Genomic DNA, 20,687 nt, shown 5'->3' on the forward strand with positions numbered 1-20,687 from the left:
AGCACCACGCTGCGACCAAATGGGTCATGCTTGCCAGCGGTACCGCCCGCTGAACATGACAGAGCCATGTGTGCGGCCTTCAGCAGCTCCACGTTCACCTTTACGGCTCATTCACACTGGCGATTGAGCGGCAGCAAAACCAAGCTGCACTTTTAGATCCCTTTAACACTGAAGGCACTTTTCATGCATTTTAGCGCTAAAAATATTGCCTCTTAAGCTTGCCCAGTGTGAAAAACCGGGTGCTTTCACACTGGGGCGGTGCGCTTGCAGGACGGAAAAAAAAAGTCCTGCAAGCAGTGTCTTTGGGGTGGTGCGGGAGCGGTGTATACACTGCTCATAAACTGCCCCTGCCATTGAAATCAATGGGCAGCGCTGCTGAAGCGCCCGCAAATCGCTTTGGCAGCGGTGCTATTCGGGCCCTTCTAACCCCTTGTTAACACCTTCTTTAGGGTTAAATGCGCCCCGCTCCCGCCCGCACAGCGCCCGTAAAGTTCCGCTAAAACAAGCAGCGCTTTCCCGCTAACGCGGCTGTGCTACCAGTGTGAAAGGGGTCTTACTGTCCCCCAACTGCTACCCACTTTTGCTGCAGAGGCAGCAGCCAGGGGGGGGACACATGCTTGGAAGAAAGGAAATAATCCTAACAACGCTAAAGGCATCTTTATTTAAACGATTAAAATCCAAAAACAGGCAAATCTTGTACATAGAAGACAGGGAAAAGCAGCTAAAGCGTTTCACATCACGGATAGATGCTTAGTCATAGCTAAATGAACAAGATCTGATTGTGTGTATAAAGAAAGATAAAAAAAATGAGCAACCAATCAAATATGAAGTTGTATTAGAAAGAACCTCCCCACACGATCAGACCTTGTTAATGCCTAAAATCAAAAACACCTGGAGGGGGGAGGCAAAAAGCAAAAAACACAAATTAACATGTACTGAAAGCAATACATTGAAACTAATAAATGGATGAAAAAAGTATGTATGGTTGTAAGCTTGATGCAACTTCCCTCCATGGTGCGATAAAAGGCAAAACAATCAGAAATAATAAAGAAAAAATACATAATAGATAATACAAAAATAAATACAGATATATATAGTCACAAAAACTATTATAGACAAACTCAAGTTAATCATCATAAAAAAGCTAAAACAAATTTTGATATCCATTATATAAAAAAATAGCAATGCTCTGCTTTGTGGGAAGAACTCACTGGCCACTTTATTAGGTACACCTTGCTAGTACCGAGTTGGACCCCCTTTTGCCTTCAGAACTGCCTTCATTCTTCATGGCATAGATTCAATAAGGTGTTGGAAACATTCCTCAGAAGTTTTGGTCCATAGTGACATGATAGCATCACACAGTTGCTGCAGCTCTGTCGGCTGCACATCCATGATGCGAATCTCCCGTTCCACCACATACCATCACATCTCTATTGCGGGGATATTCAATTAGCAGACCTCCAGCTCTTGCAAAACTACAAGTCCCATGAGGCATAGCAAGGCTCTGACAACCACAAGCATGACACCCAGGGGCAGAGGCATGATGGGACTTGTAGTTTTGCAACAGCTGGAGGCCCGCTAATTGAATATCCCTGCTCTATTGGATTGAGATCTGGTGAGTATGGAGACCATTGGAGTACAGTGAGCTCACTGTCCAGTGATGAGATGATTTGAGCTTTGTGACATGGTGCATTATCCTGCTGGAAGGAGTCATCAGAAGATGGGGACACTGTAGTCATAAAGGGATGGACATGGTCAGCAACAATACTCAGGTAGGGTGTGGTGTATAAACAATGCTCAATTGGTACTAAGGTGCCCAAAGTGTGCCAAGAAAATATCCCCCACACCATTACACCACCAGCCTGAAACGAAAGCACTCGGGCTCTCACACTGGGGCTGCAGAGGAGGCGTTTTTCAGGCGCTTTACTTTTGCTATTTTTAGCCCAAAAGCGCCAGTGTGAAAGGGGTCTAATGCAGAAGAGACATACTGGGGGAGATACTAGAACTGGAGAGTGCAAAATCTGGTGCAGCTCTGCATAGTAACCAATCAGCTTCCAGGTTTAGGCTCTGTTTCCACTACTGCGAGTTGTTGTGCGACTTGACACATCTCAAGTCGTAATGACAAGTCAAAACCCATGTATTTCAATGGCCCCCGTTCTAATTGGTGCGACTCAAGTCGCAGAGACTCCAAAAAAGGTTCTTGCACTACTTTGTTCCTACTTTGGTGCGACTGGTTCTCACATGGCTTTCACCGGTCGCATGGCATCGCAACACAAATCGCATAACAAAGTTGCAGTGTAAATTGCGCATAAATTGCATATGCAGTAAAGCATGCTTGTTATACTCACTGTGGAACCTAAGGGGTTAAACCTCTGCATTGTGTAAAAAGTAGGAGCTGGGAAAATTAAAGATTAATTCCTCGATTAATCGTTAATTTTTTTTGATTGATCAAAATTCTTTTGATCGGTACTCACCTCTCCGTCGGCTTCCGGGTCTTCAGGGAGTTCTGTCGGAGATCCGGTGACGTCACGGACATCGATGTCACCGGACTCCTCCCCCCCTTTCCGAAAGTGCCTCCGTCTGCTAACGAAGGGAAGGGGGGAGGAGTCTGATGACGTTGATGTCCGTGAAATCATAAATTGAGGAAGACAGATCCTAACGATTTGATTGCTCTCACTGGTCAAAGTAATCAGATAAACATCAATGTAAATCCTGGACTTGGCTATGAAAATCAACATATCTGAGGGCTTTCCTGGTTGTAAGTCAGTTTGACGATGAACTGACATTGATTGGTTATCCAGCAATCAAGAAACATTTATGATGAGGGCACTTTTTTTTCCCAAAGAGCTGACACTTTGCTGTCTCAGCAGGTGATGGATGTCTCTGGCTCTCCATTGGTCCCCCTGATGCACAACGGTGCTATTTAAGTAGACTGTAGGGTGACGTCGTAGCCCCGCCCCGCTGAGGAAGTTCTGATTGAACGTAACGCGTACGGGGGAGGAGCTACGCATGACGTCAGCTAAAAATAGTTGGATCTGTATGTGCATTATAATTGATTAAAAATAGTCGATCAATCGATTAAAAAAAAAAAAGATTAATCAAACACGAAAATTTTAATCAGTAACAACCCTAGTTAAAAGGCTGTTTGATGCTGTCATCTCTGTTCGACCCCTTCTTCCACTGTCCCCAATCTATCTGCTGATAGAACAGAGGCAAGGGGACAAGCTGCGCATGCTCATTTTGGTGTTTATTGCTAGAGTTTTTTTTCTTTCTTAAGCCTCATACACACGATCAGACTTTGTACAAACTTTCCCGTGGATTTTTGTACAAAGAGCGTTGGCCGTAAACTAATTAAGCATACACACGGCAGGACTTTTTCAGCCAACTTTCACCAAATCACGTAGTTTTTTAACCTCTTTACTGCCACCCTTTGGTCAACTTCTATATTGTTGTCTGATCTTTTGCATTGGTTCTGAGCATGCGTGTTTGTACTTTGGACTAAAGTCCTATGGACTTGTGTACACACGATAGGATTTTGCACCATAGGACTTTTGTTGCCGGAAAGTTTGTCTGTTTGCACAGCCAACATTTGTCTGATAAAAAACGAAAAAGTTTGTCCGATGGAGTGTACACACGGTCGGATGTTGCCTTAAAACAGCTAATTTGCATGTTTGTTGTCAAAAAGTCCTATCGTGTGTATGGGCCTTTAGGGGGGGTGCATGTGATCAGCACAGGGCCAAACAGCACTGTCCAGACAAAGGGTCAGGGGTCCTGCAGCCTAATAGGACAGTCAGAGCAGAATGAAAAATCCTCCTACAAGCTTTAACCAGACACTGATAGAAGTCACAAGACTGCTCTAACTGCTGGTGAAAAAAGGTATTTAGCAGTTTATATTTATTATAACTATTGCATTTCCATGTTCTGTGTACTGTGGGAGACCAGATATAGTGAATGCAGGGTCCTGGGTTTAGTAACTCTTTAATTGTCAGTTGTCAATGAAACAAGCTGAAGTTAGAAGCTGATTGGCTACCATGCACAACTCACCAGATTCTATGTGCATGAGAAGCAAAATGATACCCCAGCTCCACTGCCAATAAGATGATCTATGGACTGTGGACCGGTGCTCTAGCCAGGACATTCAGGCCCCAAAATGCAGTACTTGAATCAGAAAAGAGCTGCCGACTCGGATGCTCTTGAATAAAAGTCCTTTATTTGATTATATGGGTACACGGGGTACAGGCTCTGCTGACGTGTTTCGGCTAAGAAGCCTTCATCAAAGCATACATGTTTGATTTAAAAACTGATATTTAAATTGTTTTGATTGCTCTGTTTAGGATGCACCCCCCCCCCCCCCATTTGGAGTGCTTACTCTGTCATAAATATCAGTTTTTAAATCAAATGTGTATGCTTTGATGAAGGCTTCAGCGTAGCCTGTACCCCATGTACCCATATAACCGAATAAAGGACTTTTATTCAAGAGCATCCACCCTTTTCTGATTCAGATTCTTTGGGCACCTGTATTTCACATCTACATTAAAAATCCTGACACGCCCCCTTTAAAAAAAAAAATGTCTTCATTAAAGTTCCACTTTAATAAGAAGTGACAGTTTAGTTTTATTTATAGTACAATCTGAAAATGACAGTTACATGACCTACAATAAAGGTGCTGAGCCCGGGGTGTAATCAGTATACAGGGATCAGTGGTGTATGATGTGACATTATACACAGCCAGTCATCCGGCCCAGTGATCAGCAGACACATCATATACAGAACTCAATGTTACAGCATCAATGGGCAATCAGTACAGGGAGCCAGTGACAGGCGCGGTCACGTGGCACGGGCGCACGGCTGCGATTGGAGGAGTGGCAGAGCTCTCGGGCCCGTGCACACGGGGGCGCGCAGTGAGAGGTCGGCAGGACGGCTTGGTCGGTATAACGGGAGGGGAATGGTGATCGGTGTGTAGGATCCGGGGATCGGGCCGTGTAGAGGATGATGTCCCAGAGGAGAGGAGGATTGGGGAGGAGCGGATCACCCCGGGTCAGGTATGAGGATCATACAATGTGGATCTATCTTATGATCATATAATGTATGTACAATGTAGATCTGTCATAGAATGTATGTACAATGTAGATCTGCCATATAATGTATGTACAATGTAGATCTGTCATATAATGTATGTACAATGTAGATCTGCCATATAATGTATGTACAATGTAGATCTGTCATATAATGTATGTACAATGTAGATCTGTCATATAATGTATGTACAATGTAGATCTGCCATATAATGAATGTACAATGTAGATCTGTCATAGAATGTATGTACAATGTAGATCTGTCATAGAATGGGATCCCTGATTGGAATAAATACATTAGATCAGTATAGTGGGGGGGATGTCCTTCCTCTTGCACCCAGTGATTTCCCGCTCCCCCCCCCCCCCCCCCCCCCCCGGGTGGTCATGGTGCCCCATGTCCTTCCATCCCGACAGAGCCATCTTTAGTATTGATTAGACCCTTTGCAAACATTTTTTTTTCCTGGGTCCTCCTACCGAATCCACTGATTTGACTATTTGCGGGCTCAAGGGGGAGCTGCTTTGAGCCCCACAACATTGACTGGGGCCCGGGGCAGCTGCCCCTTTTGGCCCGTGTTGAAGACGGCGCTGCATTCCGAACACACAAGCATTCACTGTGCATCCATATTGGTCGTTGATGTCTGATTGCAGGAGATTTGGGGACGTTTATGGGGTCCATACATTTCACACGTTTGGCTAATAGCACTGGACAGTGACGGTCTTATGACTACGGCCAACATCAGCCCTAATGAACCGACATGTCGTTATATACATACAACACGCCTACCATAGGGATTTAAGGTAACCCTAGGGATGTCTGATTCCCCCCCCCCTCCTTCTATAGGGATGTCTGATTACCCCCCCTCCTTCTATAGGGATGTCTGATTACCCCCCCTCCTTCTATAGGGATGTCTGATACCCCCCCCTTCTATAGGGATGTCTGATACCCCCCCTCCTTCTATAGGGATGTCTGATACCCCCCCCCTCCTTCTATAGGGATGTCTGATACCCCCCCTCCTTCTATAGGGATGTCTGATACCCCCCCTCCTTCTATAGGGATGTCTGATACCCCCCCCTCCTTCTATAGGGATGTCTGATTACCCCCCCCTCCTTCTATAGGGATGTCTGATTACCCCCCCCTCCTTCTATAGGGATGTCTGATTACCCCCCCCCTCCTTCTATAGGGATGTCTGATTACCCCCCCCTCCTTCTATAGGGATGTCTGATTACCCCCCCCTCCTTCTATAGGGATGTCTGATTACCCCCCCTCCTTCTATAGGGATGTCTGATTACCCCCCCTCCTTCTATAGGGATGTCTGATTACCCTACCCTTCTATAGGGATGTCTGATTACCCCCCCCCCCCCCTTCTTCTATAGGGATGTCTGATTACCCCCCCTCCTTCTATAGGCATGTCTGATTACCCCCCCTCCTTCTATAGGCATGTCTGATACCCCCCCCTTCTATAGGGATGTCTGATACCCCCCCCCCTTCTATAGGGATGTCTGATACCCCCCCCCTCCTTCTATAGGGATGTCTGATACCCCCCCCCCTTCTATAGGGATGTCTGATACCCCCCCTCCTTCTATAGGGATGCCTGATACCCCCCTCCTCTTTCTATAGGGATGTCTGATACCCCCCCCTCCTTCTATAGGGATGTCTGATTACCCCCCCTCCTTCTATAGGGATGTCTGATACCCCCCCTCCTTCTATAGGGATGTCTGATACCCCCCCTCCTTCTATAGGGATGTCTGATACCCCCCCTCCTTCTATAGGGATGTCTGATACCCCCCCTTCTATAGGGATGTCTGATACCCCCCCCTCCTTCTATAGGGATGTCTGATACCCCCCCCTCCTTCTATAGAGATGTCTGATACCCCCCCTCCTTCTATAGGGATGTCTGATACCCCCCCCCCCTCCTTCTATAGGCATGTCTGATACCCCCCCCCCCCCTCCTTCTATAGGCATGTCTGATACCCCCCCTCCTTCTATAGGCATGTCTGATACCCCCCCCCTCCTTCTATAGGCATGTCTGATACCCCCCCTCCTTCTATAGGGATGTCTGATACCCCCCCCCTCCTTCTATAGGCATGTCTGATACCCCCCCCTCCTTCTATAGGCATGTCTGATACCCCCCCCCCTCCTTCTATAGGCATGTCTGATACCCCCCCCTCCTTCTATAGGCATGTCTGATACCCCCCCCCCCTCCTTCTATAGGGATGTCTGATAATCCCCTTCTATAGGGATGTCTGATAATCCCCTTCTATAGGGATGTCTGATAATCCCCTTCTATAGGGATGTCTGGTGACCCCCCCCCCCTTCTATAGGGATGGATGATGACCCCCCAATTCTATAGGGATGGATGATAACCCCCTTCTATAGAGATGGATGATAACCCCCCCCCCCTCTATAGAGATGGATGATGACCCCCCCCCTTCTATAGGGATGGATGATAACCCCCCCCCCCTCTATAGGGATGCATGATGACCCCCCCCCCTTCTATAGGGATGGATGATATAACCCCACCTTTCTATAGGGATGGATGATGTCTGATAACCCCCCCCCTTCACCAAAAATACCCCCCCCCCGTCCGCAAAATCCAGACGGATGGTGGTCCTATTTTCCATCCGTTTGGTGGATCGGATATGATCGAATCATAAGGGACTGGCAGTCTGTTTTCACCCAATCTCCCCATGGAGGAGAGCAGGACTATGTCCGTCTCCGCTTTGCTCTGGCATCAGCGGGGATCAGTGGAACAGTTTACCCCCCCCCACTAAGTAAGCGGATCGCGCCTGTGTTAAAGGGGTCTAAGGTTGCCTACCTCTGATCTATAGGATGAATGGCCACACACTCCGACATCTCAGATTCGGTGACACTAGGTAATGACACGCCGATTAAAAAAATGACAGCCCTGGATCTTGTATGTCCATAAAACAAGGTTTAAACAACAATTTAGGCTCCAATATTTCTCCCTGCCAGGTCCTTTTATAAGTGGAAAGTCCCATCATTCCAATGTGCACAACGAAGGAGAAGCTGTGTGCTTTGTAATTGTCTTCTGTCAATTTTAGGGTTGAAAATGTGTTTATTGTCAATTTCACAAATATCACAAGGAACATAAAAGTTATAACTTGGTGACAACCGCTGGTAAACATAGGTAACGAGTCAGCCTGATGGCTATCGCCCATAGCTTAACTCCCACTAACAATGTATTGTAAGGGTTGATAACTGTCGTCTGTTGCGAGAAGTTCTGGCTGGAGAGCCTTGTTGTTCATAATAAATCTATATGGAGAAATAAGCAGAAAATAAAACGGGGAGACCAAATAAGATAAAGGGGGGAAGTGACCCAAGTAAGACCCCTTTCACACTGAGGCGGTTTGCAGGCGGTATTGTGCTAAAAATACCGCCTGCAAACCGCCCCCTAAACAGCCTCCGCTGTTTGTTCAGTGTGAAAGCCCGAGGGCTTTCACACTGAAGCGGTGCGCTGGCAGGACGGTGAAAAAAGTCCTGCAAACCGCTTCTTTGGAGCGGTGAAGGAGCGGTGTATTCACCGCTCCTAAACCGCTCCTGCCCATTGAAATCAATGGGACAGCGCGGCTATACTGCGGCAATACCGCGGCTGTACGAGGGATTTTAACCCTTTTTCGGCCACCAGCGGGGGTTAAAACCGCACCGCTAGCGGCCGAATACAGCTACAAGAACGACGGTACAGCAGCGCTAAAAATAGCGCTGTTGTACCGCCGACGCCCCCACCGCCCCAGTGTGAAAGGGGCCTAAGGGCGTAGGTAGAGTGAGAGAGAGAAGTAAAGAAGGGAGGAAAAAGATCGTAGAGGGGAGAGAGAGCTTCTGGGGAGACACTCATAGATAGAGGTAAATTAATGTTCAGAGGGTGGGAACCCAATGGGTAGACACCTCAACCCTCCCTTTGGTTAGGCTGCATATTAGGGTGTCCCTATCGGGGTTGAGAGCATAGTCATGAGGGTATCTGAAGCAGCTAAAGCGGAGCCAAATAGACCACAACACCTTGTACTTATCAAAGGTGTCGTTGTCCAAGGCAGGGGTCTCCAAACTTTTTAAACAAAGGGCCAGTTTACTGTCCTTCGGGCTTCAGGGGGGCCGAAATTTGGCCAGTGTGAGTAGAAATAGTCCCGGCATCAGCTGGAATAAAAACTGTTCTGTTATTGGTTTTAACAGGAGGAATAGTGCTCCATCGATGGTGTCAGTGGGAGGAATGATGCCCCAATATTGGTCTTAGTAGAAGAAACGGTGCCCTATTAATGGTGTCAGTGGGAAGAATGATGCCCCATCATTGGTCATAGTAGGAGGAACAGTGCCCCATAGATGGTATTAGTGGGAGGAATAGTGCCCCATAATTGGTCCTAGTAGGGGGGATCAGTGCCCTATAGATGGTGTCAGTGGGAGGAATAGTGCCCCATAATTGGTCATAGTAGGGGGATCAGTGCCCCATAGATGGTGTCAGTGGGAGGAATAGTGCCCCATAATTGGTCATAGTAGGGGGATCGGTGCCCCATAGATGGTGTCAGTGGGAGGAATAGTGCCCCATCAATGGTCTTAATAGGAGGAATTGTGCCCCATCAATAGTGTCAGTGGGAGGAATGGTGCCCCATCATTATTGTCAGTTGGAGGAATAGTATCCTGAGGGCTGGATAGAAGCAAGCAAAGGGCCACAGTTTGGAGACCACTGGTCTAAGGCCAACATCTCCTCCCTTCTCATAGTATCGTTCATGATCGAGACCCATCGTGACAGAGGAGGAGTGGTCTTCCGTCAATTTGAAAGGATCAGAGTGAAAATGACGCACCTGGCGGGGAAATCTTTCATTTGCTATCTCTCTGGTTGTATAGTTTATGGTCATTTTATCAACTGAATGGACATTTTTGGTCAATCTAGAGCCACAAGTGGCAGTTATATATCAGGTGCAGCCATGCGTGTTTAGAAGAAGGAACAGCTGATGATTGCGTACAGCCATGTATGCCCTTTGTTCTATAATATAATACACACACACAGATTATCACACACTGTACCAGACAGTAAAAAAATAAACAGTGACTATAAATCTAACAGAACACTTTAAGGGCCGGTTCGCACCTGAATCGCACAGAAACACAGACCGCGTTCCTGTGTGACTCGGTGTCATGCAATTTTTCAGGCCATGCATTTTTTTGTGTGCTTAAATCACCCTGGATCATACAAAAAATGCATTACGTCAAAAAAAAAAAAAAAAGCGGCGCACCAAACCACATGGTACTGAAGTAACATGCAATCTGATGCAAGCAAATACACTGCATTAGAGATCTGTGTTTGGGGTATTGTTAAGAATATATTGACACCCTCAGCAGATCATACAACCAGTGCGTCTTTGAATGTGGTGTGGGAAACGCACATGGAACGTGGGTTTTTCCACACCACGTTCTGGTGTGAACGAGCCCTTAGGACTTGCTCACACTTACTTAAAATACTGGCGTAAACAAACGTGCCTATAGCGTTAAAGCGCGTTGTTCATTGTGTTAAAGGCACAATAAAACTGCTCCCCAAGGCTCGATTCACATCTATCCATGTTGCTTTCTAACATTTCTGCAGTGCTTTACCGCGTTTTTTGATGCAATTAGTGTTTTTTTATGTTTTTTTTTTTTTTTTTTTTTTTGGAAAATTTGTTGTTGGGCAGATTTAAAAACACTAAATCGCAGTAGGAATGCACTACATGCTTTTTTGTAGCTTTTCCATTAAAGTCTATTGAACCAAAATGTAAAAAAGCACTGTTTTGCATTTAAAGTGGTGTTCCGGTCGAAATTATACTTTTTAAATAAAAATACCCCTATAATACACAAGCTTAATGTATTCTAGTAAAGTTAGTCTGTAAACTGAGGTCTGTTTTGTTAGTTTATAGCAGTAGTTTGTTATTTTATAAATTTACAGCAGGCCGTGGCCATCTTAAGTCTGGGCATCTGAAGCCAGACTGTATTTCTTCCTGGATCTCATCCTTGCAGATCTCGCACATGCTCAGTGCAGCACAAGCAGTGTAATAGGTTTCAGGTCAGGTTTCCATAGCAACGGCAGTTTCAGAGGAAGTTGCCGCCCCTTCCCAGAAGGCATTGCAAACAGGAAATGATGCGATGGGCCGCGGCCAGGGAGGAGGAAGTGAAAAATGAATACAGCAGATATACAGTAAGTGCTGAGAAAAAAAAAAAAAAATATCCAATTTGTTTACGGTGCACAGTTTAGTGAGGGATGGTGAAGAGTTGTAAAAGTGGGTGGAACTCCACTTTAAGTCCCTGACCTTTTCCAAACAAAACAAAAATTCATTGATGTGAACGTGTTCCATAGGAACCCATGTTAAAAAAAAAAAAAAATGTCCTGTGTTTCTGCAAAAAGCATGATAAAACGCATTGGTGTGAATGGAGCCGAAATGCCCTATGCATGTTTGCCCTACTGGGGGCCTTTGGGGAGTCTGCTGTAAGGGAGGAGTCTGATGGGCACCATGATGTAAGGTGTGCTCTGATTTGGAGTCTGCTGTAAGGGAGGAGTCTGATGGGCACCATGATGTAAGGTGGGCTCTGATGAGGACAGGTGATGTAAGGGAACAGTCTGTGGGCACCATGATGTAAGGTGGGCTCTGATAAGGACAGGTGATGTAAGGGAGGAGTCTGAAGGGCACCATGATGTAAGGTGGGCTATGATGATTGTAAGGGAAGAGTCTGAAGGGCACCATGATGTAAGGCGGGCTCTGATGAGGACAGGTGATGTAAGGGGGGGACTCTTATACGGTAATTGATGTAAAGTGAGAAATTGTTTTTATCTTACTAAAGTTCTTTATCTTTTGTTCTGAATCATATTCTGATTGCAAAGTAAATCCTTTCACCCCCTTCCTTCCCAGGCCAATTTTCAGCTTTCAGCGCTGTCACAATTTGAATGGGAATTGCGCGGTCATACAACACTGTACCCAAATGAAATTTTATCATTTTTTTTAGAAAAAAACTAGAGCTTTCTTATGGCGGTATTTAATCACCACTTTTTATTTTTTTTGCTAAATAAACGAAAAAAGACCAAACCTAAAATGTTCTAAATAAGTCATTTTTCTCCTTCACTGATCGGCACTAATAGGTGGCACAGATTGGCAGCACTTGTAGGCACTGTTGGGGCTGCACTGATAATCAGGAGACTGATGATTAATGCCCTGATTATCAGTGTGGATTTGCCGGTTATTGGCTCTCCTCACAGGCTGTCAGCATGAGGAGAGGATTGCTGATAATTGGCAGATCCTGTGTACGCTGTGATTGGACACAGCTGGTCACATGATAAGGAGCCACTGGGATTGGCTCTTTACCGTGATCTGGGATCAGCTGTGTCCTAAGGACATATCAATCACAGATCTGTGCTGATGTGCGCCGCAGGGGGCGTGTGGGAAGCACGATCGTGGGAGGACATTCATGGATGCCCTCCCAGCAATGTAAACCTGCGCTGTAAGCTACCTGTTGGCTATAGCGTGGGTGGGAAGTGTTTAAATATTATTCATTCATAATATTGGATTATTTTTCGGCCCAGGAATATTTGCACTCGTACTGAATAGTCTGGAGGAGACCCCTGTGGTGGAGGAACAAGCAGTATTGCTATTTGTATTCCCTGTTCCAGCAGACTCCAGTGCTGTCTTCTTCTCACCGAAGCTCTGATCTGTGTTCAGTCCCTGGGTGTCATCATGTACAATGCAGGGGCTATTAACCCTGCTTTGTCTGTGAAGGTGGCTAGCATGTGGCCATGAGCGGTTTAGAGGGGAGGTTGCAGTCGTATGGACAGAGGGAGCCTGCTGGAGCACAGATTTAGGTATTTCTCCGTTTTATCCCTCCTAAGAACCCCTAGATATAAGGAGCACTTATCCCTTGCTGTGTGTGTGTTTCATGTTGTAGCTCAGCTTTAATGGAGTGGTAAGGAAGCATATGATAGATAAATGTCTGCAACAGAGAGGGCGGCTGTTCAGCAAATGTCAATGGGATAAACAATCCATGATCAGAACTTGTGTGGTGCCCACTAGTTGTGCTCTGTGGGGATGGGTGGTGGTGTTTTTTTGGATCTTGGGTTTTTTGTAGAGTTTTGGGGGTCTAGTTTCAGCTCCTGTACAGTAATTGTTAGCTTTGGGGTCTAGTTTCCGGTGGTGTACAGTGATTGTCCACATTGGGGGTCTAGTTTCAGCCCCTATATAGTGATTGTCAGTTTTGGGGTCTAGTTTCAGCTCCTGTATAGTGATTGTCCGCTTTTGGGGTCTAGTTTCCAGTGGTGTACAGTGATTGTCCTCTTTGGGGTCTAGTTTCCAGTGGTGTACAGTGATTGTCCTCTTTGGGGTCTAGTTTCAGCTCCTGTTCAGTGATTGTCCACTTTGGGGTCTAGTTTCAGCCCCTGTACAGTGATTGTCAGGTTGGGGGTCTAGTTTCTGGTGGTGTACAGTGATTGTCCAGTTTGGGGGGGGGGGTCTAGTGCCAGCTCCTGTACAGTGATTGTCCGCTTTGGGGTCTAGTTTCCGGTGGTGTACAGTGATTGTCCGCTTTGGGGTCTAGTTTCAGCTCCTGTACAGTGATTGTCCGCTTTTGGGTCTAGTTTCTGGTGGTGTACAGTGATTGTCCAGTTTGGGGGGGGTCTAGTTTCAGCTCCTGTATATTAATTGTCAGTTTGGAGGTCTATTTTCTGGTGGTGTACAGTGATTGTCTGTGGAGGTCGGGCCTCCTTGTTTGTGTCAGGCTTCGGATGGGGCCTCCTTGTTTGTGTCAGGCTTCGGTTGGGGCCTGGGATTGTTTTGGCCGGGAAGCCTGGTTACCAGTCACAGAGGAAGTCATCAATTAAAACGCCATCTGATTCTTGCTGGCTGAGCTCATGTTCCACCTCCCAGGGAAATGCTGGAGGTTACTATGGGATGCCTTCTCATGTCACTGTGGTGATTGGTTGGAGAAATGGTCCCCCCCCCCCCCTTCTCTGTATTGTGTATAGGGAAGGTCAGACGAGGGGCCGCCTGGCACAATGTCAGCAGCTGACTCCAGAGGGGCTTTCCTCCATGCTGATAACAATCAATGGCTTGTTCTTCTCCAGATTCCTGCACACGCTCTTCTTCTAAACAACACGCCGTAATTGGCTGTCTATGTGTGCTGATGCAAGGAGTCAGCCTGATGTGAAATCCTGGGAGCTAGAAACATTTGCTGAATGTGTGAGCAACTGAGAATAAAGAGAACCTGTCATATTCATGGTACTGCGTTCCTACTGGCAATGGCAATCTGCTCTCCAGGGCTGTCTTTTGCGATATATAGACCACTACATCGGCATCTCTGTGCGGGGGGGGGGGGGGGGGGAACCGGATATTTTAGGTTGGTTCAACTTCTCGTTTTTATCATGAAAAGGTGAACTTACCCTTTTAATGACAAATTTTGCATTTGCAGAATTTTTCTCAAAGATGTAACACAATCAAAAATGTACTCCAACATTGAAGAGGCCTCATTTACCGCCAATTTCCTTATCGCTGATATGGCGGAATTTCTTTACGAATTGGTCGTACAAAAGCGCCATACAGTAAGGAACCTTTCACACTTTGCGATTTGAGAGAAGAATCTCTGTCATTCTGCCCACAATTCCAAATCCCGTTGCGATCACTGTAAAACGCGCAATACGCATTTTGGCTGCCATCTATCCTTCAATGGCACCCCCCAAACGCGATGTGATTCTGCCGCGATTGATGAATGACAGGATTTCGCTGCAGCCACAGGAAATCGCGTGAAGCTTGTTGCCTTAAAGGGAGCAGGAGATTCTTTTTCAGGTGACAAACCCGTATAGGGTAGCCCAATCAAGAGAATGGGCTGGCCCTATGCGACACGCAGAATCGCATGACAATCGTGAACGGGCCTAAAGAAATTGCAAATAAACCTTTTTTTTTTGTGAAAAATGAGTTTTGCTCAAGGCTTCCAACTACATACCCCCCCCTCCAGAAATGTGTTGCTAAGTTTACATGTGCGGCAGACCTTTGCCGACCCTTTGAAAAGTGATATGTGGTAGATAGATTTTCAGAGGTGTTTGACAGGTGTTGAGGAAGTAATATGTTGCCTCTCAACCAGGGTGGAATCGACTTAAATCAAATCTATTTAAATCACAATTTAAATCACTAGTAAAAAGGCTTGATTTAAATCATAATTTTTAACCACATGCCGACCAGCGCACGACGATATACGTCGACACAATGGCACGGCTGGGCAAATGGGCGTACAGGTACGTCCCCTTTAAGAAGCGGCATTGTGGACACGCGCGTGCTCCGTGACCGCAGGTCCCGCGGACTTGATGTCTGCCGGGTGCCTGCGATCGTGTCACGGAGTGGAAGAACGTGGAGATGCCTGTGTAAACAAGGCATTTCCCTATTCTGCCTTGTGACATGGCAGAGATCACTGCTCTCTGTCATCGGCAGCAGTGATCGCTGTCATGTGAGTGGTAGCCCATCCCCTCTATAGTTAGAATCACCCCCTAGGACACACGTAACCCCTTCATCGCCCCCTAGAGTTTAACCCCTTCCCTGCCAGTGTCATTTACACAGTAATCGGTGCATTTGTATAGCACTGATCGCTGTATAAATGACAATGGTCCCAAAATAGTGTCAAAAGTGTCCGACGTAATGTCGCAGTCACGATCGCCGCCATTACTAATAAAAAAAAATAAAAATGCCATAAATCTATGCTCTATTTTGTAGATGTTACAACTTGTGCGCAAACCAATCAATATAAGCTTATTGCGATTTTACCAAAAATATGTACAAGAATACATATCGGCCTAAACTGAGGAAAAAATTAGTTTTTTTATTTATTTTTGGGGGATATTATTATAGCAAAAAGTAAAAAATATTGCATTTTTTTTTTTTTCAAAATTGTCGCTCTTTTTTTTGTTTATAGCACAAAAAATAAAAACCGCATAGTGTGATCAAATACCACCAAAATAAAGCTCTATTTGTGGGGAAAAGAGGACGTCAATTTTGTTTGGGTGCAACGTCGCACGACTGCGCAGTTGTTGGTTAAAGCAACGCAGTGCCGAATCGCAAAAAGTTCTCTGGTCAGGAAGGGGATAAAATCTTCTGGGGCTGAAGTGGTTAAAGAGTATCTGTCATCTCTCTCCCACAGCGGCTCCTCCGCATAAAAAAAAAAAAAAACAAACAAAAAAACATAAAACTCAATCTTTTATTCACAGCACGTCTTCTCATGATGTTGTTTCATTCGAGCCACCAGGCTTTGTATCTCTTTGTTGCATTGCTTGCATTTTGAACGCGTACTTGCTTTACCCATAGGTAGAGAAACTTCATTAAAATATTCCCAAACTGGGTCTCTTTTAAGGCCTGTTGCCATTTTGCTCCTCAAGGGTGGAATTAAGCACTTCAAGCTATGTGCAGAAAGATCACAAGATTTATAAGCCGCTTAGAAGGTTTCACTTTCATTTTTACTGCTTGCCCTTCCTCCTCACACTTAGAGCCTGTTTACAGTTGCATTTCGCTATAAGCAATCATACAGTTTGTAGTGTACATAGATTTGCAAAACAATGGAACAGAGGAATATTCCTGAACTTTGTTTCATCTCATGGGTTACCGTAAATTTGTGTAAAGGCATCAATGCAGTGCATGTTATTCTCAGCTTGCAGAGCTTGGATTCATTGAATGAGTTTACCAAAAATGTAAATATTGCAGAATATACAGCCTAATGCTACATAACTAAGCTTCATTTATGCTGAATAAACGAAATAGAAAACGATCTTTTAGATATATTTTTACTTCAAAAATTATTTTATTAACCACTTGCCGATGGGCTCATGCACATTTACGTCGTAAAGTGGTTTGTTCCCGTGAAACGACCTACCCATACATCGGCTCCTTTAAGAGCCATAGCAGGCGCGCGCCCGCTGCACGGCGTGGGACCCTGATGCGAATGGCAAGCGGGTGCGATCGATGGCCACCCGCGATCGCGGGCACGAGAGCCTGAACGGGGATTTGTGTATGTAAACACACAAATCCTCGTTCTGACAGGAGAGAAGAGACAGATCTGCTGTTCGTAGTAATTACGAACAGTGATATGTCTCCTTTCCTAGTCAGTCCCATCCCCCCCACAGTTAGAAACACTCCCTAGGACACACGTTTAACCCCTTGATCGTCCCCTAGTGTTAACCCCTTCCCTGCCAGTGACATTTACACAATACTGTAAATGGTGCATTTTTATAGCACTGATTGCTGTATGAATGTCAATGGTCCCAAAAAAGTGTCCGATCTGCCTGCCGCAATGTCGCAGTCCTGCTAAAAATCACAGATCACCGCCGTTAGTAGTAAAAAAATAAAAATAAAAATGCCATAAATCTATACCTCTATTGTAAACGCTATAACTTTTGCATACAATTGATAAGATTCTGCACTTGGGATTATGTTGGGCTGCTGCCTCCTCTGAAAAACTCCAAAAATGTAAGCGACTAAAATACAGGGGTATGGGAAAGAGGAAGGTGGTGCTGCCCCTTAACTGAAGAGTGACCTTCACAAGTGTATAACACTTCGCATCAGTGAGTGCAAGTGTTAAATTGATCTGCAATAGTGTAGTGTATTAAACCACTATAAATGCTTATGACAGCAAATAAACTATAAAGTGCAATGTGCTGATATAACACCGAATGTGTGACACACAGCTTTACCATGAATGTGCAGGATTACACAAATACACAATTCCAAACAAGAACTGTGAATATATAAATAAAAATTAAAAAAAAATATATATATGTAATCTTCCTAAAAATACATATATAATAAACCAAAACAGTGTGAGAAAAAATGTGAGAAAAAAAAAAAAATATATATATTATACATTCACTTTCATTTTGTCCAGATGGCAGGGCGGGCAGTGCTGGTATTTTACAGGTATTTTTATTGTACTTGTAAAAATGGTTACTGAATGAATGAATAAGGAAGTAGATTAGATAAGTCTTTAAATCACTGCGTTATGTTCTTGAAAGTGTTCCAGGAGAGTGAGATATAATGTGTAATTAGTGCTGGCAGTGTAGTACCTCTTATAGGAGTGGTGCTGAGTCTCAGAGCTGTGATTGGGTGTCGCTCTCCTGTGTCAGTGCAGAGTTCAGTTCTATAGTGTGCAGTGGAGGAACGCGAGGTATCCAATCTGATTGCTGCAATTACATGCATGATTGTTTTTTTTTTTTTTTTTTTTTTTTTATTGCTATAGGTGACATTATGCATTAATGCTGGGCCACATAAATCAGTCTCTGCACTGGTATAAGACTTCTGAAATTTGGTGATTACTGTACATGTGGAGTGCAGTGTGGATCCGGGTTCTGGATCAAGGATTGGTTTCTACCCAACATGTATAGCCTTCTTCACATGACGTCTGGCCTCTAGCAGCCTGTGTGGTGGCCCGACGGTCCAGCCTCTCGCAGCCTGTGTGTGTGGTGGCCCGACGGTCCGGCCTCTCGCAGCCTGTGTGTGTGGTGGCCCGACGGTCCGGCCTCTCGCAGCCTGTGTGTGTGTGGTGGCCCGACGGTCCGGCCTCTCGCAGCCTGTGTGTGTGTGGTGGCCCGACGGTCCGGCCTCTCGCAGCCTGTGTGTGTGTGGTGGCCCGACGGTCCGGCCTCTCGCAGCCTGTGTGTGTGTGGTGGCCCGACGGTCCGGCCTCTCGCAGCCTGTGTGTGTGGTGGCCCGACGGTCCGGCCTCTCGCAGCCTGTGTGTGTGGTGGCCCGACGGTCCGGCCTCTCGCAGCCTGTGTGTGTGGTGGCCCGACGGTCCGGCCTCTCACAGCCTGGCATCACCAGACTCTTGCAGATCTTTACATTTCTTAAGCAGGTACTTCTGGGGTTTTCTGAGGCTTGTGGTTATGTGATTCTTTGTGGGCGTGGCTGCATTAGTAGGATGGCGGTGCAACCAAACTGCAGCCACCGTTAACTCCCACTCTATAATTTTTATTCTTTACCCCAACATCAGGTCACGCCTGGTCGGTTTTTAGGTATGAACACTGCGCGCCCATTCATGACTCCTGCATGGAGAGGTCCTTATTGCACATTGTAGATAAAGATTCATGCTGGATCTAGAGAAGGGGTTAATGGGCTTTGTATAGTGCGGTCCTCATTTGCTCGCTCTCTCTCTCTGGTTTGTTTGGTTCAGCTCATATTTGAAGCGGCCAAACTGGTTGCTGTGTGAACCTGGCAAACATCCATCCGAAAAGATGCCGGATTTGGCTTCCTCTCAGCTGCTGCGATAATGGGAATGCGTTTAACCAGTTAATGACCAATAAATAAAATACGTTGTACAATATACAAAATGTGATGAGGATATAAAAAAAAAAAAAAGTGAGAAAGTTCGTCATGTGAACTCCAAAGATGGATGCCATATACAACAAGCATCAATGTATAAACATCTATAATGCGGCATTAATAAAATATTGAAGGGTTCAGTATAGTCTATGGCAGGGGGATAGAAACGAATATCCAACTATCCTCCATTACCCTCCCCACTTTTTTCTTTTTTTGACCTAAACATGATGGATCGGATGTAAACAGATGCATGGCTGGTTATATTGGCAGCCCATAGACCTAACATGGTATCAGTCTGCAGGTAAAACGTGAAAGGACACGGTGGCATCTCTTCCGTTCTGCTGCGATTCATCTGGGGATCTGTTCATGAATTTCCTGCTTATCGGAATGGATCCCGCTCATCTGATAGGACCCTAATAACTACCATGGTTTGTTCAGTGTGATGTGTAATGTAAGCGCTCATTCACACGTGTGGCCTGGGCGGTAGTAAAGCCAGGTGGTTGCAGTGCGGTTTTGCAGTGATTAAAAGGTTAAATCAGGTGCTGAAGAGGCAACATAGCCCCTCCCCCACTGCCTGGCAAACTCCGCTAAGAAAATATGATCCAAGCGTGAATTGCTTTTCAGAGGTGCGACAGTCCCTGCCATGTTGGTAAACAAACCCTTTATCTGTAATGAGCGATTAAAGTCCATGCTGATCTCCTTCTAAAAATGCTAGTCCCTTTGGTGTTCTAGAGTGATCCTCAGCCCCAGTACGTGTTTATACATTTGTTCTGTTGTGCTGGTCGAATGTATTTCTTTGATTTAAAAAAGAAAAAAAAAAAAGTTAAAATTACCCACATTTGGCCACTAGGTGATGCTAAGCTTCATGGGTATCTTCTGTGACGGTGAAGCAAAGAAGTATTTGATCCCCTGCTGATTTTGTACGTTTGCCCACTGACAAGGAAATGATCAGTCTATAATTTTATTGGTAGGTTTAGGAGAGTCAGAATAACAACAAAAATATCCAGAAAAACACATTTCAAAAACGTTATAAATTGTTTGCATTTCAATGAATGAAATAAGTATTTGACCCCTTCACAAAACATGACTTAGTACTTGGTGGCCAAACCCTTGTTGGCAATCACAGAGGTCAGACGTTTCTTGGAGTTGGCCACCAGGTTTGCACACATCTCAGGAGGGATTTTGTCCCACTCCTCTTTGCAGATCCTCTCCAAGTCATTAAGTTTTTGAGGCTGACGTTTGGTAACTTGAACCTTCAGCTCCCTCCGCATGTTTTCTATGGGGTTAAGGTGTGGAGACTGG

At 45.4% G+C, this 20,687-nt stretch overlaps 1 protein-coding gene across 1 annotated transcript in view; it reads left to right on the plus strand.

Moving 5' to 3' along the window:
* Nucleotides 1-4,830: 4,830 nt before the first annotated feature.
* Nucleotides 4,831-20,687, plus strand: part of DNAAF9 (dynein axonemal assembly factor 9) — a 174,044-nt gene continuing 158,187 nt past the window's right edge. The window contains 1 exon segment of the mRNA XM_073611027.1: nucleotides 4,831-5,042. Within this exon segment, the coding sequence (XP_073467128.1) occupies nucleotides 4,990-5,042 (53 nt within the window). The 5' untranslated portion in view covers nucleotides 4,831-4,989.

This window comes from Aquarana catesbeiana, linkage group LG01, assembly GCF_042186555.1.
Source record: "Aquarana catesbeiana isolate 2022-GZ linkage group LG01, ASM4218655v1, whole genome shotgun sequence".
NCBI classification, from domain to species: domain Eukaryota; kingdom Metazoa; phylum Chordata; class Amphibia; order Anura; family Ranidae; genus Aquarana; species Aquarana catesbeiana.